This window comes from Ambystoma mexicanum, chromosome 4p (genome assembly GCF_040938575.1).
Source record: "Ambystoma mexicanum isolate Mex_15411 chromosome 4p, UKY_AmexF1_1, whole genome shotgun sequence".
NCBI lineage: Eukaryota > Metazoa > Chordata > Amphibia > Caudata > Ambystomatidae > Ambystoma > Ambystoma mexicanum.
Window position 1 is genome coordinate 470,263,428 of NC_090927.1, and position 22,173 is coordinate 470,285,600.

Consider the following 22,173-nt stretch of genomic DNA (forward strand, 5'->3'; position numbering starts at 1 on the left):
ATGGCTCATTTTCTACCACTAGCAGCATTACCATTGGCAGCTTTGATGGCACGTACTTTTATTTCTCGAGTATTCTCCCTACATGGTTTACCTGAAACTATAATCTCGGATCGAAGATCCCAGTATACTTCTAGATACTGGAAACATATTTGCCAAAGATTGGGGATTACTCGAGCGTTAAGTTCAGGTTATCACCCGCAAACCAATGGCCAAACTGAGAGACTGAACCAGACATTGGAAGGTTACCTAAGGAATTACATTTCTGCCGCTCAAGACAATTGGAAGGATTTTTTACCAATTGCTGAGTATGCCTACAATAACTCTTATCACTCTGCTATAAAGACATCTCCCTTCTACTGTACCTATGGGTTTCATCCAGTGAAGAGACCCGAGGATAATACAATTCGGACGTTGACTCTTTACTAAAACAGATTGATCATGGCCAAGATATGGCTAAGGAAGCTCTGAAGAATACCCAGGACAGAGTGAAGCGGTGTGCTGACCGACATCGAATCCCTGCGCCAGGATTGAAACCAGGGGATTGGGTTTGGCTTTCTTCTAGGTTTCTTCCGACATTTGAGACCTTCTAAGCTTTCACCTAAATGTATGGGTCCCTTCCGGGTGGTGGCTCCCATGGGAACTGTGGCATTCAAACTGAAACTTCCTAAAACATGGGCACGCATACATCCGGTTTTTCATGTTTCTCAATTAAAACCAGACCGACGGAGTGCATTCCATCCCCGTTTCTCCACTCGGCCTGCACCAGTTATCACATCCACATGACCGGAGTATGAAGTCTCAGACATTTGCGACTCCCGCCTACATCGTGGGAGACTCCAATATTTAGTTGACTGGAAAGGTTACACTGCATCTGATCGGACCTGGGAACCGAAATCAGCGGTTCATGCACCACAGTTGATAAGACGTTTTCATCAGAGACACCCTGGAAAACCTGGGGAGAGTAAATCTTAGAGGGGGCATACTGGTACACCTAATATGGTTATCGGTTCTGTATCCTGACTCTCGTATGCTGCGCGAGCTGTTCCGGGTGGTTGCAGAACAAGCTGCAACGCTCTAGCGTTTTTGCCGGATCTCAACCGATTGTTGGCCACGCCCCCAGGCTTCTGCACAGTATATCCGGACATTCAACCTGTGGCAACGCACATTGCTTCTCTCTTCCTGAGTAGCTGTACGCTCCGTAAGTTCGTGTCAGATTTCAATCTGATTCTACTACTTACTTTCCTCACTTCTTAGTGTTTTACGCTGTTATCTCTAATAGCTTGTGACGTCCTTTATGTCTTCCTAGTTGAACCAACCGAGCTTCCAGCTGATTGTCTTTCCATCATTACGGGTTCTGTTAGTCTCTTCAGAGGCTCTTTCAGGTGCGTTACTACGTACTTATTCTTACGGCCCTTTACTTTTGATAATCATTCTCTGGATACTCTTTATCATTGTTCTTATCCTATTTTTCCCTGTAGCACTTCTGATTCTAGCCACAGCACAAGAAGAAGTAGGAGATTCTACCCAGAAGTACAGGAAAGGGATTTTCCTTCGGTTTATTGGCCCAGGTGGTAAGGGAAGTGATTTTAGTGTTTCTAGACAAACCTATTTGCACAACTTTGAAGATTAATAACCTATCCTTCTTTAGCTCGTTTAGATTAGTAGGGAGCCTCTACCCGCCTTTCTCTTATATTTAGGATTGGCCGAATAACACCCAGGTAATCCTTGTTTCACCCTATTCTCATTTCCTATCCTTTCTACTCTCAAGTATTGTCTAGTCTATTACCTTTTGTATTGCAACACCCAGTCTCCTGTTCCACCGACGACTTACCAACGAGCTTGTGGCGGAGGCACTTCATCCTAGCAGTCCTCAGGATTCTACGAACCCTAGCAGCCCAGCACAGGGTTTTTTCCCCCCCGTTGGGGGTTCTTCCCTGGGGGCTCCTTTACATCCCGACTCTTGGAGCGGGTAGTGAAGGGATCCCTAGGAGGAACCTCATTAGTCTTCAATAGAACAATCAAGTCTCGAGGTGGGTAATATCTTGTATGTTGACACTTGTGTTTGATGATGAGTACGAAATTGGAAGTTGGACATTACAGGGGATGAGCCAGAACCAGCGGCCCCATATGATCTCGGGAAGAACCATGTGCCAGTCACTTTCTCATGAACTAATGTTACATCCTACAATTGACGACACATTGTGACATGCTGTGAAGCCATTGTTCTGTGTAATGCTACTGATATGACTGCCCTTGTAACTTTGTCAATGAATAAATAAAGTTTAAATAAAAGAGGCAAAGACTGCTGTGAGAGTAAAAGGAAAGGATATTGAAAGAGCATATGAAAGGAAAAGAACAATTGAAGGAACAGAAGAGCTTCAGATAAAGAAGAGCCAAGTAGAGAGTCATCCTGAAAACGGTGAGAGTCCTCTAGATTAACTGTATAGATTAATGAGAGTGGTGGCATGAAGATGTCTACATGTGCCGTATCAAACAGAACTTGGGGAAGGCCCAGACAACAGAAGGGAGTCCTTCTCCTGTACTTTAGTTGTGATTATAGTGGTAGGGTCAGGATAGAGTAGTTTTGGACCGCATACTGAATCCGATTTGGGACTCGCACCAACGACTGATGAGCACCTTAATAAGGTTGTTAGGTAGGGAACACCCATAGCTTAGGGAAAGATGGGAGTTTGCACCTTTTTGTTAAATAAAACCCTCTATAAATGGAAAGTCAGAGTCTGTGTCCTCCTCCTGACCTGCCACAGTTGCCAGTCCGAAAGGGAAAACTGGATACAAAGTGCTCTGGCAGAACGTCACTGAAAGGTGACTTGCTATGGATCTAAGTCCTAAAACCGAATCCCAAAAGAAGCTTGAATTACAAAATTGTGAAGCCCACTTGATCGGATTTTGTAATTTGAGCTTTTTGGATTTTGGTTGTTAGTCCCCCCCCCCCCCTGAACATTTTATGTATGCGGGGGGGGACCCTTGCAAGCCCTGCACCCCATAATACAGAACTAGGGGGTGTGGGGGTCACCCCCGCTCCCCTTGTTCGGTATTATGGGCTTCAAGCTTTTCTACCAGGCCGAATGCACCCTAAATGTTCATTCAGCCTTTTTTTTCTCAGTATTTAGGGGTAAACCCCTTGCTACAATACAACAACATTGGAAACCATGAAAGGGGGACGCAACCCCTTGCCCTGTTAACCTTTATGACAGATGAGTGCCCCTAAAACATGAATCAAGCAGGTCATGGAAGCTAAAGACGTTTTTTTCCCACAGTCAGACAATGGCTTAACACATGGGCCCAAACATGGGGATTTGGAAGGAAAGTGGCAAAAACAAAAATCTTCCTCAACAGCCGTGAAGGCGGAGACGGCATTGCTTGTGGTGGGAAAACTGAGCAAGGATGTTCATATGGAAGTCCACAGATGCAGCGGTCAAAAAGGTTAAAAACCGGACAAGCAGGTAAAGTGATAAAATTAGAGTAGATTTGGTAAAAGGATCCGAAGGAGAAAAACACTTCCCATTTGGGCTGGGAGTACAACATAAGCTAAGCACATAAGTTAAATTGAGAAATCTTGAAAACAGGAAATGGGAGATGAGATACTTTGTGAAACTAAACCGAGAAATGCCACACATAGAAACCGCTGGAGATGGGCACAGGAAGAATTGAAAATCTTTAGGGGTTGCATGTCATGACAAATTCCCCCCATTTAACAAACATTTCTTTTTACGAAATTGCTGTTTTTTTCATTTTTTTTTTTGTTTTTGTTTTTTAAAATAAATTGTGTTCCCCCCCCTATAACAGCCTTCCCCTCCGGTTTAACTTATCCCCCCCCTTTGTGTTTAGAAATTATACTTATAATGGACCATTCTGTGACAAAATTCTATTCCTGTGTGAATAAGAGAAGTCGGCTAAACCGTTTTCAACGTGGATTCTTCAGATGTTTCCTAGATGACTGAGCATGTCTTTAAGAAAACAAAGTTAAGAAAGTTGAAGTGCAGGATCCTAGCGAGAAAGTTCTGTATCACATGAAAATCGTTGTGGAGCTGATCTGAGAAACACTGCACACAATATCCAGAGGAAAAACTTCCTAGACCATGTGAGAGTCTTTGAGAAGCTAAGCCAAAGGATGCTCAATGCAGGAGCTGGGACAGAAATTTCCCAAAGCATAAGATACTGTTAGTGAAACCAAACTGAGAAACCCCACAGTAATGGATCCACAATAGAAGGCTCCTGAAGCGTTTAAGAATCTTTGGGAAGTGAAGTTGATAGACTCTAGATACTAGAAGTGAGAGAGCCAATTGCCTCCAACCTATGCCAGTTATTGTTCTACTTCAGAGACTCGAACGCAGGTACCTATACAGTATGAGAAATCAAAGCTAAAGGTTTACTTCAACCATCCTAGCAGTTCAGGAAGAACCAAACCATCATCGTAATAGCCATCCAACCTTGTTCGAGTTTATGCATTAATCAGTTGAAATTCTATTTCTTATGGTTGTGTTATTTGAGTCCCCCAAAAAAACACAACATTGATTGGGAACTTATAAGAAAATCATTGTTTGGTTCTGTGAAGTAGCCTAGCCAAGTGATTGTAATTTAATGTACAGTGGTTTGGTGTAGTGCATGTGTGCCATTTTCTACGGCCCCCTAGCGGATAGCCCTGCAAGGAAAGATGGAAAGCTGTTAGTTGCTCATATTAGAGTGTGTCCGATATGTATCCTGTGTTGTTTGAAGATCAGAACTATCTAAGGTGTTGGTACTGGTGTGAATCTAAATGATTTGTAAAGGTAACACTTGGGCTCATTCCTCTAGATGTATTACACACCTGAGTCATCATGGAAGTCAGTGCTGTGAGACCAGGTTTGATGCTGACATGGAGTGGGGTGGTGATTTATTTAAATTTCTTGTATCCACGTGCCACATGCCAGTAGGCCTCAGGGAGCGCACACGTATGACCACAGACAAACAACCAAAACAGACAGTATTGGAAAATAGCAAGAGAAGGAATACCATGGGCGGACTCGGGGGTCAAAACAGTGCCAGATCCAGGAAGGAGAGCTGCTCAAACAAGCTGGAACTAGTCTGGAGGCAGATTAAAAAGCAGCGTCTTTATCTCTTTTTTGAACTTAACAGATGACTCAACTCTCAAATTTGGGGACAACTAGTTCCACAAATGCGGGCCTTGCACACTAAAGATAGAAGTAGAGATAAGAACAGTGGCATTTCTCAGTGTGAAATGTTGTGGAGAGATCACTGTGAGAGCAAGGGTTGACAGAGATGAATATGGAAGTAGGAGATGGAGGGATGAGTCAGAGGGCTAGGAGAGGGGGATGTTATGTTGATTTATGGATTAGCAAGGACTCCCGTCCTTTGAGTTTCTAGGCGGGAATTAACTTTTAAATTCTAGTCTGTCATGGCTTGATTATTTTGTTGAACTGTTGTACTTCAGGATGAAGACTTCTTGCTGTTCTAGCTCCATTTGATGGAGGCATAGAGTAACCAATTTGAATGTGTCTGCTCTTCCGAATTCCTTGGATGAGGCAATGTGGGCATGTGGCATGTTGGTTAAAGCAAGCAAAGACGGGCCAGTCTCTCAACTGTCCCAGTTTGCAAGATCTTTCTTATGCCTATTCTTTGCACAGAACATTTAGTGTACATGTATGTGGTTTAATTTATGGTGCAAAAAGGGTCCTTGGCAGTTGCATGTCCATGAGATGTCCAGTACGATGTGTGCTCTTGGTGCGATAGCGCAAACATTGTTTTTCAGCAAGCTCCAGATAGGAGAGTGGATTCCTTTCCTCTCATCTGTCTGACTTTGTGATTTGACTTGTGAAGGATCTTAGTGTTCAACGTTTTCCTAAAGTTGTTGGTGGGTACAATTCTAGAGGACATTTGCCATAAATGGTGTGTTGGTGATTGGTTGGTAGCTTGCTCGGTCATTGGGGGTCAGCTGTAGTTTTTTTTTAGAAGAGGCTTAATGACAGGTTTTTGGAGGCATGTAGACGACTGAGGAGAAATTGGAGGCATGTAGACGAGTGAGGAGACATTGGAATAAGAGGCAAATCCAGGCTGCTGGGCTGTCGCACTGCAGAGGTTGGAGAAGGTGAGCATTTTCAGGCTCCCTTGATGCTGCCACCATCAAGGGGATTTGCAATGCAGGCAATGTATTTTTGATGAACTGCAAAACATTTGTGTGACCTGTTTCTCTTACTTGCAGGACAAAGCAATAGTAATTCTGAGACTAGTGCAGAATTTCGAGTTAAATATGTGGGTGCCATTGAGAAGTTGAAACTTGAGGAAAGCAAAAACCTCCAGGGCCCATTGGATTTGATCACCTACATTGATGTGGCTCAGGTAAAGTTGAACATTTCTGCAGTCCGTTTCAAAAGTCAATTCTGATTTTATTATTTTATGTGCGTTTAGTTGTTAGTCCATGCTAGAATAAAAGTATATTTGTACTGTGTACATTTTTTTTTATTGCATTGCTTCAGCCTCAAATTTATGAGAAGCTAAATGGCAAGTGGTTACCACCTTGCCCAAAACAAATTGGTGTTTCCTTCATTCGAATTTACAACATTCGTTCATGTTTTTACTAGCTTCCAGTACTGGCTGCTCCAACAGGTAAAGCTTCCCAAAAGAGTTAAGTGGACTATTCATTTGCTTTTGTATTCCATATTTGGTGGTTTCTGGAAATGCCACCTTGCTCTGCAATCTATAATCTCCTTCTAGATCAGTATGTTAGTTATGTCCTCTGTTGGACCATACCTCCTGAAATTGGCCTATATTTTTATTTTTTTTTATTTTACTTGTAACAATTAGTTATTTACACAACTTCAATTACGAAAATTCATACAAAATTTTTCATCATCTTTCTTTGTCATCAATTAGCTCTCTTATAGGTTCATTGTTTTCTTCCGGCTCTTTCAGATGAAAAGTTTGTTTTCAGCACAAGGCTTTCTCCAAGATGTTATCGAGAAAATCTACCACTGCACAAATTGATTTAACATTATTTCCAGCTACCAGCATGCACCACAGATGGTCCGTTGGTTGGACAGTTGTTAGATGTTTAAAGAAAAATGCACGCTGAGTCGCCACCTGGTCACAATCAGAGACTAGATGTTTAAGTGATTCTACTTCGTTTTTACAGAGCCTACATTTATTATCATCTATCTCTTTGTAGTGTCTCAGGTACATTATCTCTTTAGTTTCATATAAATTTAGCCGAAATCTTAAAAATTTGTTGCGATGGTATCTTGACGGAAATCTTGTTAAGTATTTGGGCAGCTTGTCAAGAGTATTACATGTCAAGCCTAAATTAAGCGAAGATGACATTGCCATTCGACGTTCTTCGTTTTTTATCCAGTACCAGGATCTCAGTTTTCTTTTTGCAATCTGTGGTGTGTTACATACAGACTCCCAAGAGATATCCATGACCGCTAGAGATTTCCTAATTTTCGTAGCCCAAATATGTATCATCCCTGAATATTGTTTATCTTCTTTTTGTTTTAAGATCTCATAGGCTGGAGCGACTATTTTTAGGTTCATTTTTCGTAACAAAACAATGGACTTCCAAAGAATCAGGCCGTCTAAGGGATCAAGGCCTAGTTCATGTCTTATTGCGACAATAGACACACAGCTTGGCAGAGCTAAAACTCCTCTCCAAAATTGCCCTTCCAAAACTGCCCAAATACGATTATCGATGTTTAGTCCGGCCTCCGCCCCATAGGTCAGAGTAGGAATGACTTTTTGTCGATAGAAGGTTAAGACTGGAATCAGGGTAAATTTGCCAAATTCATTATGTAGGCGTTTTCCTTGTAGGGTGAAAGAAGTCATACGATGCTTCAAATCTAAAATCCATTCTTGTTCTCTGATGGATTTGTTTATTTGTATCCCTAGATAACGTATAGTGTGTACAGTCTCGATCTTTTCTCCAGCTGCATACCAACTGAAATTCTCAGCCAATCTTTTCTTTGTTGGTCCAAAGGACATGATCTTTGATTTCCCAGCATTTATTTCCAAACCGTTTGTCTGCAGATATATAACCAATGCTTGTATTAGACGTTGGAGTCCTATTTTAGTTTGATCAAATAATACAATGTCATCGGCATATGTCGCATAACTAATAGGTTGGTTATTTATTTTCGGTGGAAAGCAGGGAATATTCGCGAAGGACTTTGTTAAATCAGCAATGTATAACTTAAACAGTAGGGCTGCCAAGGGTGCATCCCTGTTTCACTCCTTTGGTGGTTGGAATTTCATTTGTCACGGTGCCTTTATTATCGATGCAGACTTTTATTGAGGTACCTGTGTGTAGGGCCATAAGTGGATGGAGAATATTTGGAGGGCATGACCATGATGTTAATTTTTCCCATAGATTTGTGCGATTGATTTGGTCAAATGCCTGCCGCATATCTATGAATGCTATGAAGATGCTCCCTTTGTTCTTCAATGATTCAAGTTTAAGTATGTTTAGGATGAAGAGATTGATTTCAGTTCCGACCTCCTTTGTGAAACCTGTTTGTCGCTTATCCAATAAGTTGTTACAAGATGCCCATTTGGAGAGTTTTTGTTGTAAGCAAGTAGCAAAGATTTTCCCTATTATATCCAAGAGGGCAATTGGGCGGTAGTTGGCCGGGTTCTCCCTATTGCCTTTCTTGAATATTGGTACTATAATTGCAGTCCTCCATGAGCACGGTATCATCCTAGCTTCTGAAATTAGCTCAAACAGGTCTACAATAAAGTCGGCCCAAAGCTCCTTTTTTTCTTTTAATAGAACATTTGTTAGCCCATCAGGGCCCGCTGCACGAGAATTCTTCAATTGTGTTATTTGAGTAAGAATTTTTTCTCTAGATTCATCCCATGTGACCGGATTTATCTGTTGTATTGGGCTGCTTAAAGTTGAAGTGCTTACAAATACTTTCCTAAAATGTTGTTCCCAGGTAAGCTTTGATATTCCATTAATGAAACCAGAATCTTGAGTGTTGTTGTTATTTAAAATTTTCCAGATGTCTCGTGAGTTCCGCTGAATAATTAGGCCTACCATTGTTTCAGCTCGTTCTTGATCTCTGATTATCTTGAAAGATTTTAACCAGTTTCGGTATTTCGTTTTACAGTTTTGGATTTCCCTTTTTTTCTCAAAAGACTTAATATCTTTCTTGTTGATTTGCCTGATGCTTTTGGTCATTTGTTTCTTTTGCAAATTTACCTGTGCACTATATATATTTTTTTTCTGAGTTTGCGAGGTTTTGTGAGTTTGTTTTTTTGTAGTGCCAAATTGGATTAGCAAAGGTGCATAGTTTATTTTGTCGGGAGTTGTTGTTATGTCATCCTTAAGGCCATCTCTCAGCTGACGGATGTGATGGTTTTTAATTCGTAGCCTACTCAGCCCCTCATTCGCTTCCAGAGGTAAATCATACTGTGCTGATGTTATGCACTGTTCTAGAATACAGATTAGTTCCAATATACTATGATCACTCACTGCTGTTTTAGTTATTGACATTTTTGTAACTTTTGACCAGAAAGGAGCAGAGATCCAAAAGTAATCTAATATTTTTTGGCTTTTATCTTTGTTCCAGGTAAAGTTTGGGGGAATGTCACCTTTAATTGAACCATTGACCATCTCGCAGTTTCTCGATTGCATCGCTTCTAACCATTTATCTCCTCTAGTTCGTATTACAGTTTGTTCAGTCTTATTTTTGGGAGGTAGTTCGAGCCATGAGAAGTTAAAGTCTCCACATATTATTATAATGGTCTCCAAATCTGATGTTAAATAGGGATCAATAATTGCCGTTACTGATTTAATGAAACTTGCAGTAGAGATCATGGCTGGGTTCCAATAAAGATTAATAATTAGCAGTTGTGGGGAGGGTATATTTTCCTTCTGGCTCAGCTGTAGTAGAGTTCCTAGTACAAAGAGGTTTGGCATGAATGTTTGAATGACCTCCCATCCATAGGCATTATTAACCATTGTGATTAAACCAGAGAAAGGTCTCCCACGTTGATGTTTTCCTGCTTTATTTAGAATGATGGAATAACCGTCTTTCGATGGAACTTCTCGAAGCCATGTTTCTTGGAGACAAATGGCAAAATTATTTATTAAGGCCTTAGGAAACTCATTGAATAGATGAAGGAATCCTCTGGTGTTCCAAGAGAGGATCCCGCATTTTTCCATATCCGTTTTTGGTGATGGTTATGTTTGTTGATCTTTCTGTGATGTAGCTCGTTTTATGGTTTCATCATAATTTTTCCATGTAGGTTTTGTTTCTACTCCACATTTTCGCAATGACAATTGGTTCCTCAATTTTTCACGACGACAATCATTTCTTGATTTTATTTCATCACTTTTCCCATAATTTAACATATTTCTCTCTGAGTGTATTTCAAAACCAAAGGCCAGCAGTTCATCTTGTGCAGCAAAAAGAGTTTTTTCCACTGCTGATGAATTAATATGTAAGAAAACTTTGTCAGCGGATTCCTCTGAAATGTATTCAACAATTTGAATGTCTTCTGATGTAATTGTACGGAGTGAAGGGATGATATGCAGTAGTTTCATAATGTTTCTTCTGTTTAAGTTAACATCTTTATCATCAGACATCACATTTTCCACTCTAATTCTCCAAGAATGATATTTGGAGCTAGATTGACGTCCATCGCTTTCACTTATTCTTAATGAGATTTGTTTATTTCGCTGAGCAGCAGTCATTTTCGGATTGAAATTTTGTAATGATTCAGATACCATTTTTCTGTTTGTAACTTGGTGTGTTCTAGGTTGATTAGGTTCCGAGGAGTTCGTATCAAAGGTAGGAGGAAACATGGTGACCTTTCTATGCCCTTTATCCTCATCACCTATAAGTTTCCTAGAGAGTACTTTGCTTGGTCCAATTGGTTGTCTTTTACTCAATGTCTCTGTAGATAAGGTTAAGGAGGAACTGTCAGAGTCAATTGAGTAAGTTGAGAGGTCACATAGGTCTACTGAGTCCTCATCTTGTGCAGAAATCGAATCTAGACGAGCACGCTTATTTGGATTTTGTTTTTGTATTGACGATGATTTTGCATCATTCAATTTATTCCGTCTCTCCTTTGATTGCACAGTGATGACATTATCTACAGCAGCCTCTTTTGTAGGTCGTTCGAACAGCGCAAGCTTTTGTGGAGTTACTATATTTCTTACAAACTGTTTTACATTAGTATTACGTTTTTTTGCTTGATTGGTTGCTTGCTTTTTTGGAGCCAATCGTACCTTTTTTTCAGACAGTGTTGGTATCTTTAAGCTGTCCACTTGAAAATTTTTTGCTCCACCCTTAAAGATGTCAAACGAGTTTATGAGCCTCGATGTAGACGGTAGTGTTTGATTTCCAGTCGCACTGTGAGTTTCCAGTGATTGTATTGGTTCTCCGATCTCTATAGCCAAGTGGGTCGGATCTGTTATTTCTGCAGCATCAGAGGAGGTCTGGGTTTCTTGTATTTGTACCGTTGAGGTTGTTCTTCTGTCTGCAAGTGCCCTACTAGTATTTGTAGTTGAGCAGGTCAGCGGGGCTTCAGTATTTGGTTTAGTTTTGACTGCTTGAGCAGGAATTTCCTGGAGTTGTCTATTATTCCTGTTAGAACTAGATGACTCCACTTGAGGATTGTTCTTTGAGAGATGGGCCGCAGCTGAAACGGAGTTTGTGATTTTAGGAGCAGGAGTAGTTTTATTCAGCGTGACAGCTCCATTTAAGTGCTCTGGTAATTGTTCCGTATTTATTGGAATATTGTGCCTTGCCCATTTCATACATTCAAGCGTTGCGGCCATTAAGGTGGAATTATCCACGTGGGTACTTGCTAGAAGATCTCCAAGGCGATATTGCCATTGTGAGGACGTCTCCGCCTCTCTGTCCATTCTTTGCAGCAAGGCATTATTCATATGTTCCATCTTGTCAACTTTTGAGATAAGCTGAGTAATTTGCGTACTCTGCTCTTTTATAGCCTCATTTAGACTCTCGTACAGTTTTACGAACGGGATTAGCGCCAAAGAAGTGGCGGCCAATACATTATTGTGGATTTGAATGCCAGCTGCTACTGACAGGTTGGATTTATTCATTTGATCCTGTGCAGAAGTAGCAGCTGTAAGTTTTGGCGCCGTTTCATGTGTTTGTTTGGCCATGGAATCTCGTCCCTTCCTACGTTGCTGTAGAGACTCATTTTCTACCTCGTCTTCATTCATTTGGATTAGATTCTCCATCTCAACTGTCTTTACAACATTTTTATCACCGATGGTTGTGTAATCAATTGTTGAATTGTGGTTTGGAAGATTCTGATCAAAAAAACCAAATTTAGAGTGACGGCAGATGTTATTGGGGCTATGTCTGCTTATTATACGATTTACATGCTTAGAGTTGGACTTTTCTCCGAAACTCTGTATCAGTTTTTCTTTGATGGCATTGTAATCAGCAGTTAGCCTCTCTGTCAGACGTGCCTCTCGTCCTACTGGATCTAGAGCTTTTAATGAGGTCTCTAAAGTTGGTATTGGATTTGTTTCTATATTAAGCAGATGTGATTGAGGTGTTGTAGAAATTTCATGTGGGTTCCAAGTTTCCACTTCATGTACTTCTCCGGTGCTATTTGCTGTTATAGGTAGACAAGAGTGTAACAGGTTAGACTTAGTTGAGCTCTGTTTGCGGTTTACAAGTCCAGTTTTTGTGGAACCTCGGGAGGCATATGATGACATTAGCACGTTAGATTCAGCTTCATGCAGTTTTGCAGTTGCTACCATCATGGGCGTCATAGCTCCTTCTTTAGTTTGAGATTTATTCTGTACAGTATTTTTGTCTACCTGACCATTTGATTGGTTTAGGGGGGACATGGATAAGGTGTTTGCAGACACTTGGATTGACAATAGTTCTGAATCCGTTACATCGAAAGGAGACTGGATCAAGGAGGTATTTATCTCGCACACATTATCCTGCGTTCTCAGTTCCGCAACTCGGGTCGTAGAGCCAGTAGATAAAGTCACGGACCGGATTGTAAAGATTTCACATTTATTGCAGTTCTCCGCTAATGCTGTTTTATCCAGAACATCTACACTTTCGTGTACTTGGGCAAGTTTTGTGTATGCAGCACTTAGAGAACTCTTTCTTGCTTGCCTCGTTAAGCATAGAGCGCAGGGCAGTAGAAGTATTTGTTCACGTGTTGCATTTGGCGTCAATTTCAGTCGGCAGTGAGTTAGTAAATTGACATTAATAATAAGATTTTCTGTCAAAGTAAGCAAGGAGCTTACTGTATATAGTGGCGTTGTGTGTCCGCCATTTTCAGTTTGTGTGATTTGAGACAATGTAGGCACATTTAATGTAACAGTTCTTACCTCATTTACATTGAAATTGGCCTATAGGTTTTATTTGAGAAGATGTGTGGGGGGGAGGGGGCGTGGCTTGAGCTGATGCCGTGAGGACGCTTTCACCCGCGGCTCCTGCCCTGATCCTGAAAAGATCCTGCGTTCTTTAAACAAAAGGCAAGAACAAGCGACTTGGCCCACACTGGTGGCTTTGGCAAGCGTTTCTCCTGCCCCCTAGACCACACATCTTAAAATCGGAGTGCGGGCGGGTGAAGAGACGACCGAGACCCCCTGGGCCCCAAGATGGCCGACGTGGCCTTGGTTCGGCAGTGAGGGGGAGGAGCGGCTGGAAGTTCGACTATGAGTGGGCCCGACGGCGCTAAGCACGCCGGCACACCGAGAAGGCGCGGCAGAGGACATCGAGGGACACAGAGACCCCCCCCCGTCTGGACTCTCATGCGATGGAGGAGGGCCCCCTGCCCTGACTGAGGGCTGGTGGGTGCGAGCTGGAGGGGCCTGGTACACACAGAGGACGCCGGAGGGGATAAGAGGTACGTGGTGCGACTGCACGCCTGAGGCCCACCGAGAGAGCCACACTACGCGCAGAGGGGCTGGGACCCGGTGACTCCTGGACATAATCCGTCCTGGGCTGGGACATTATTTGTTGAAGGAATTGGATGGGACAAACATCGAAACGAGGCACTGGGGCAGCGTGCCGCGGCACACCGCATGCCGCACTACACTAGGGGCGAATCCTCCCGCACGTCCTGAGGGCACCAGAGCCTAGATCCTGGGGGCCTATAACCTCTATAAATCGCAAGCGGCTGGTCCTTAGACTCAAAGCGTGAATCCAGGCGGAGTACTACCCTTGCAAGAGTGCCATATCCCTCTGCATTCTTGACCACCACTGGGGCCATGCCGTGCACGAAACAAAAAAAGGAAACCACGATCATGGACTCCTTCAATGTCGCCAAACAGAAAGGGCAACCACAAACCGCCCCAGAAGCACAAGCACAACCCGCAGAGAGCCCCGCTAGCAGTGACAATCAAGTGCTTGAAGCAATTGCAGCCTTATGCACCTTCATCTACACCACGATTGGGGAGATTAAGTCGAACATGCAGTTGATGAGACAAGATATGAGAAACCTAATGGAAAGAGTCACCATGGCCGAAACAACCCTGAAGGAGACAGCAGGTACCACTAGTGATCTGGAGAGGCGACTGATGGAGCTCGAATGGAAGAACGCAGCGCTGGAAGCACAAGCAGAAGATGCCGAAGGGCGAGCCTGGCGTAATAACATAAGGGTTCTGGGGGTTCCGGAGGGAATGGAAGGGCCCAACCAACAGACTTAATCGAAAACATGATACTCCAGGAGATTGGAGCGGAGAAATTATCAAAGGGGTTCACGGTGCAACAGGCCCACAGATCACTACAAAAAAGGCCACATCCGGGTTCGCATCCACGACCCTTGATAGCCAGGATACTGAACTTCCGCGATAGGGGAATCATTCTGAGGTTCTCTAGAGAGGGAGGAGAGATCCGCCCGGATAACGCCAACATAACCATATACCCGGACTATACCCCGGCGGTGCAGAGGGCCTGGAACTCTTTCGTGCCAGTTAAGCAGAAACTTAAGAAACTGAACCTCAAATGCATGCTCATGTACCAGTCCCGCCTCAAGGTCCTCTACAAAGGGCGTGCCGTCTTTCTTGAAACGCCTGCTGCAGTCAACATGTGGCTGGAGCACAACAACCTGTATGATGGCCGCGAAGCTGTTACATGAGGAACGTTGATCCAGCCACCTGCAGGGGGGGGGGTGCATTAAGTGAAGCCTGCACGGGCGCAAATGAACACTGAGAAGACCGCCACAGCATTTTATGAGGCAGGGGCAAGCGTGAGCCTCTGACCGGGTGAAGGCGCACACCACACGAACTGTTCAGTGTCAGCCGGTTGCTGACACACCACAGCCCGCACGCCTTGGCCCTGGAGGACCAGTCGGTTGCGGGGGCGCTCGAGCACCACAGATTCAAGGTGGCTGCTGAGCGCAGTTACCCAGTTCTAGTTTTGGGTTGGTTGCCAATTTGTTTGGTTTTGGTTTGTTCTTATTATGCAAACGATGAGATCTTAGCGCAAAATGAGGCATGTAACATGAGGGGCGAGAGTGCTGCTGCAGGTTGTGGGATGGGGGGGGTGAGCTCGGCTGGGGCAGGCAAAATCAATGGCTGGATGGCTCTGGACCCAGCTGTTGGGGTTGCACATGCGAAATGGCCAATGACATTAGAATCTTAACATGGAATGTCCGGGGCCTGGGCACCTACATACGCAGGAACAGAATTAAATCCATCCTTAGCAGGAAGAAGGTGTCCATAGCCCTGCTTCAAGAGACCCATTTGACCCAACGAACCCTGGGGGTGCTGAGAGATCACTGGGACGGGCAGTGCAACAGGGGGGTCCCTACTCCAAATATGCCCGGGTGGTGCTTGTCTGGATCAGCCCTTTGGTTCCGTTCAAGGTATCGAGCTGGGAGGCGGACCGGGAGGGCCGCTACCTGCTGGTGAGGGGATGGATTGAACAGACTGAAATCTGCATAATAAACTCATACTTCCCCAATTGTGGAATCCCAAAGCACCTAGATACACTGGGAGCCAAGCTAGCTGGCTGCCAAGACAGCCTCTGCATCTGGGGGGGGGGGCGACTTTAATTGTGTAAGGGACTGGGAACTGGACAGATCTAGATCACCAGTAACCAGAAACGATGCCGCGACCGGGGCGCTCAACGCTCTGATAGAATCCTTTGACCCGGTCAACGTGTGGTGGGAACTCCACCCAATGGACAGAGAATACTCATACTTCGCTGCCCCCCACGCCCTGCGCACTAGGATAGATTACATATTTGTGTCCAAACATTGTCAGCCACAAATGGAATCTGCCCAATACTTGGGCAGGTCAATATCGGACCACTCCCCGCTGCAGGTGCTGTGGACAATGAGGGGCCCCAGACCACCTATAACACTATGGCGCATGTCCCCAGATGCCCTGAAAGACCAAATCTTTGCGGAAGAGCTACGGGAAAAGCTAGAAGGGTATTTGGAAGCAAATGTGGGAAGTGTAGAACACTGGGGCACTGTGTGGGAAGCAATGAAGGTGGTTGTCAAGAGGGAGGCCATCGTGGGAGCTGGCGGCATACGGAAAACACTAAGGGTGGAACTTGAAAAAACTGAAGAGGAAATAAAACACAAAGAAACTAGCACCACGGGAACACTGGGGGAGGAGGAGGAACTAGCATTGCTGCTGCGGGGGAATGGTTTGGAGGCATGGGGAAGGCTCTCCAAATTTGACTTCGCAGTTAGAACAGCCAAATCACACGCCGAAGGCGACAAACCAGGCAGGCTGTTAGCATGTCTATGCCGAAGGGAACACCTGAGGCACCAAATCAGAGATAAAGGATGGCCACGACCACCAAGTGGCAAACTCAAACATATTAGACATATTAGATGAAATAGGCCTTCCCAAAATAGAACACACACAGAGAGGCCCTAGATGCTGAAATAACGGGTGAGAACATCACTGAGGCAATCGGGTCCCTCGCCTCCGGCAAAACACCGGGCAGCGATGGACTCCAACCTCTTCCCCCCCCCTCCCCACCCCCCAGAGTTCTATAAAACATATGATGATGTCATCACGCCGGTCCTGCTCGAGGTCTACCAAGAAGCATTCACCAACTGGGTACTACCGGGGTCTATGAGAGAAACATTAATTGTCCCAATACCGAAGCCTGGGAAACCGACCGAAAGCTGTGACTCATACACGTTCCACCCCCCCCCCCCCCCCGGCGATGCTAACTTATGACGTCAAAATCCTCACCACAGTCCTTGCCAAACTCCTGAATAGGATAATTGGGGATATAATAGACCGCGATCAAACAGGCTTTATACCTGGGCGCAGCACTGCCCTAAACGGGAGTAGACTGCAACACATCCTGGCGCATACTGAGGGCTCCCAAAAGGAATATGCTATACTCTCTTTGGATGCAATTAAGGCGTTTGATTTGATCTATTGGGAGTGGCTGTTAGCGACATTGAAGGGGTTTGGATTCGGGGAGGCCTTCGTTCGCTGGGTTCGCATTCTGTACACTAATCCTAAAGCCAGGGTCAAAAGGGGGAGGTTGGTGTCTGCAATCTGGGATATTGAGAGGGGGACCAGGCAAGGCTGTCCGCTCTCCCCAATGCTGTACATCCTGGGTCTCGATCCCATGGCGATATACCTTGGGAAGCAATATTTAGATGCGGGCATCTGGGTCGGGGGGGGGGGCGGGGCACTTACTATCGTTTTATGCAGACAATGTCCTTCTATACGTCAGGGACCCACATTTAAATGTCCCAGTGATCCTAGATATACTGGACAACTATGGCAAGGTTTCTGGAATTAGCTTCAGCAGATCTAAATCCTGCATATTGCCGATTGCTGGCCTAACAGGGAGAGACCCCAGTATGCTGCCTGCAGTTGGCCTCCGATGGGAGACTGTCTCGTTCAAATACCTGGGGGTCAACATTAAACATTCGCCTGAACAAACACTCGAGAATAACACGGCTAGGGTGTTGCATGGCATGAGGAACTCCATGAAGTTCTGGGCCAAGCTGCCATTATCACTACTGGACAGTCGCCATTACCAAGATGATCATCCTCCCGAGGTTCTTATACTTCTTTAACAACGTGCACTGCTATGTCAAGGCCTCCTTCTTCCGTACACTGGAGGGGTTGCTCTGGGGGTTCCTGTGGGGTGCTGCTCGCCACAGACTCTCATTGAAGACCCTATACCTGCCATATGACCGGGGGGCTTAAAGCTGCCGAACCTAGAAAAGTACTATCTGGCTCAGCCACGTTGTCAAATGGCTGTCCGACGACCCCACCTCGGAGACTGTCTTGCTACAACAGCTGGTTGCACCCGCCATACTAAAAGAAGTACTTTGGGTAACCCTCTGGGCTGCGGAACGCACTCCAATGGTGGTGACACTGGGGAGGAAGATATGGAAAAGAACGCGAGCGGTACTGGGAATCACACACCCTTAAACCTTACACCCCAGAGATACCAATAGCGGCAGGTGCATCCCGGGACAGCTCGGAGCTGGCGGCGCTGCGAAGATGGGAAGGGCACGGGATATACACCTGGGGAGACATGTATGACGTAGGGGTCTTCAGGGAATTCAGCTCAATACGGGTGCGGGAGGGAGTCCCTGGTGGGCAGTTCCTGTGGTATCAACGGGTTCGAAAGGTGCCCAGAGATGGCTGGGAGGGCTGGCCGGACGAGCCGCAGGCTGAACCAATTCTTACCCTAATGTACAATCTTGAAGGTGGCTAGTGCCCAATCTCTAGCCTATACAGCATGCTCATAGACACGCCGAACCCCAAGAGTGCAGCATTGAAAGAACAATGGGAGGCAGACCTGGGCACGACATTAACAGAACGGGACTGGGAGAGGACGCCGAGTTACCCCAAAGCAGTTTCGCGGAACCACTGGTTCAAACTAATATAGCTGAATGTGTTGTACCGCACTTACATGACCCCACACAGAATAGGCACCTTCAACAGGAACGCGAGCCCAGTTTGCCAATGGTGCAGTAGGGAGGGGGCAGATCTGATGCATATGTTTTGGGGCTGCGAGCGGGCGGGGGATCTTTGGGTGCGAATAGAGCAAGCTTGTAGAGCTGCTGGTGTTACTCGATATGAGTGGTCACCGAAAGAGTGCCTCCTTACCCCAGGATCAGCAAACATAAGCATGTGCATAAATTCATGGACCTCGCATGTATCCTGGCTAAGGGAACCATTGCCATATCATGGAAGAGGGCTGGGGGGGCCATGGTACCAACACTGGCACAGGGAATTGGAGAGGTGGGCGGAGGCTGAGACTAAGGTATGGATGGAGGCGGTAAATAGATCAGAGCTGGATGGTAATGACAAAAGGGTTGCCTGGAAAGCACTAGTATGGGATATGTTTCATCCTTCCGAGGGCAAGCTTCCATGAACGAACTGCACATCATGAAGAGCACTCCCCCATGCCCGGGGGGCAAACTGCCCACCCCCACCATGTGTGAACTGGGGGAGTTGCCCCCAAGAAGGGCAAGAACGGCACCTCGGATGAGGAGACATCCGCTCGTTCTCATGTTCCATATGCCAAGACTGTAGCGAAAATCTCTCGTTTTTGTTTGTTTGATGGTTATTATTTAAAACTGGCATTACTGCATGATCCTAATCATTCTCTTGTAACGCAAATGTTTACATTAAAATGCCAATAAAAACATGTCAAAATAAATTGAGAAGTTGTGTGGAACTGTGCTATCTGCGCTAGAGTTTTATTCTTAGTTACTCACTGCTGTAAATCAAATGGGGGTGGGGGCGATCATGCTTCATGGAATGAAAAGGAAACAAAGTCCCTATCCAGGAGTGTGTGTGTTTACTAATGGTATGGTATTGTTTATTTATATAGCATCTATACACAGGCAAGTGTTGTAAAGCGCTCAAGAAAGGTGGCAACACAGGGGAAAAGATAAGTTGCTCAGAGACTAAATCTGAGACGATAATAGTCTGCACAGGCAGAGTAAGTGCATAAAATACATTTAACAGTATCGGATATAGCAGATAGGCCTGACGGCGATTCTACAATTTTAACAATATAATTGGGGGTGAAGACGGGGGAGGGTCAAGTGCACCCGGTCTGTTGAGACTACGGTATGTGCAGAGAGAGCCACTCTCTGGTTAATTTCTCAGTGTATGAGTGTGGATGGGGTGTAGGGCCCTGAGGCAAGTGGGAGAGAGAACTGGAGGTGGTGCCAGGGACCAGTGAGACTCTGAGGTACATCATTCGGCCAGTCATCATGCTGTAAGGAATAAGATGGAAAGAGGGAAAGGACAGAAAACTAGATTAGCAGGGTAGAGGGAGAGAGAAGGAAGAGGAGAGGAAGGTCTGGAGGAGATACGGCTCAAGACGTAGGGCAGCAGGGAGGCTATTCCAGAGGGAGGCACCTGCTGAGGATAAGGATCTCCCACCAAATCTCTGCTTGGAGAACCGGCTCACTTGCAGAAGGTTGGAGGTAGATGAGCAGAGGGCTCGTGAGGGACAGTATTTAGGTAGCCAGCATTGAAGGTAGGTGGGTCCCAGGCCCCAGAAAACCTTGTGAACAATGCAAAGGGTCTTGAATTTGATCCTTGCAGCCACGGGAAGCCAGTGGAGGTATTTTAGTGCCAGAGAGATGCAGTCTGTGGGTTTAAGGCCAAGAATAAGTCTTGCGGTTCTGTTCTGGATGAGTTGCAGAGGGCGCAGGGCAGAAGGGAGGCTCTGGAGACAGTGAGCATCTGGGGGAAAGTGAGAATGGGTAGAGTACCTCTGAGGAGGTGTAGCTGATAGTTGGACTTTTTAGAGATGTCTGAAATGTGAGAGGAGAAGGAGAGGGTGGAATCAAAGATGACCCCAAGGTTTCTTGCTTTGCAGGTGCAGGGTCAAGGGAGGCCGGCCAGAGTGAAAGTGGGAAAGCAGGAGCATGGGTCCCAATGCAAACGATCTCAGTCTTAGTGGCGTTGAGGAAGAGGTTGTTTGCAGCACACCATGACTGAATAGCGGACAGACGGTCAGATATGTGGGAGGAGGAGGAGGAGGAGGATTGCCTGTCATCTGCATAACACTGGCAGTTAGAGGTGAAGGTGGCAATCCTCTGTGCCAGGGCAGCCATATAGACGTTGAGGAACCAGGGGGATAGGTTAGAGCCCTGTGGAATGCAACAGATTGAGAGAGTAATAGTCGAGTGAAAGGCTCTGATTTCCACCTGGGATTGGTGGTCCAAGAGGAAGGGGGTTAACCACGCCAGAGCCTGACCTGTGATTCTCAGGGTGTCACAAAGATGTGCGATCAGGATGTTGTGGTTAACCGTGTCGAAGGCAGAGGAAAGGTCGAGGAGCATGAGGCTAGATAGGGTGTTAGTGTCACAGTTTGAGAGCAGATCTTCATGGGTGTTCAGAAGAGCAGTTTCAGTGCCTCTGGATGCTGGTCATGGAAGCAACCAATGGATTCAGTGTGCAGGGTCAGCTGAGAGATAGCCAGTTTCTCCAGGAGTCTGCCCAGGAAGAGAGATGGAGCTGTAGTTGCAAGAATGGAGGGTTTGGCAGAGGGTTTTTTTTAGCAGAGGGTGCTTCAGTGCAGTTGGGAAAACTCCAGTGGAGAAGAACAGATTGCAGAGATCAGCCAAAGCTGGGGCGAGGGAGTCGATATTGTCTTTAATGGTTTTGAGGGGCAGGGGTCACCCTGTTTAGATGAAGCCTTCATAGATTGGACCTGTCTGGTAACCTCATCAGATGTGACGGGTGAGAGAGACGAGAGGGTAAGTGGAGGGGGGCCCAAGGGAGGCTCCAGTGTTGGTGTGGAAGAGATGGTGGAAAGGATGTCTTGGGATTTTGGTGTGAAGCCAGGGCCGAGCAAAGGTCCTGGGTGGGTGTGACAGAAGAAGATTCCGCTACAGGATTGGCCAGCTCCTTGCGTGGGGCCAAAGGGAAGGATAGAAAGGGTGAGCGTCGCAAAGGTTGCGGGAAGGACCTGAGGAGTTGAGAGAGTCCAGATGGATGTTCAGATCACCCTTAAGGAGGAGTTGAGAGGAGGAGAGTAGGGAGGAGACCAGGTCAGCCCATTCCGAGAGGAAGAGAGTGGACTGACCTGGTGGCGGATAGAAGGTGGCCATGAAGGGAGAAGATACTGGGGATAGTCAGAGTCTGCAAACTAGGCACTCTAAGGAGGAGTAGGCCTGAGTAGGAATGATGGACACAGGTATCTATTCTGGGAAGATAAGGCAACTCCACCACCTGTCTTAGGCCTGGGC

At 45.6% G+C, this 22,173-nt stretch overlaps 1 protein-coding gene across 2 annotated transcripts in view; it reads left to right on the forward strand.

Moving 5' to 3' along the window:
• ITGB1BP1 (integrin subunit beta 1 binding protein 1) overlaps positions 1 to 22,173 on the forward strand; it is a 269,425-nt gene that overhangs the window by 57,227 nt on the left and 190,025 nt on the right. For both annotated transcript variants that reach the window (XM_069606001.1, XM_069606002.1), the window contains exon 4: positions 6,221 to 6,357. In XM_069606001.1, coding sequence (XP_069462102.1) covers positions 6,221 to 6,357 — 137 coding nt within the window. The remainder of the gene's footprint in view (positions 1 to 6,220; positions 6,358 to 22,173) is intronic.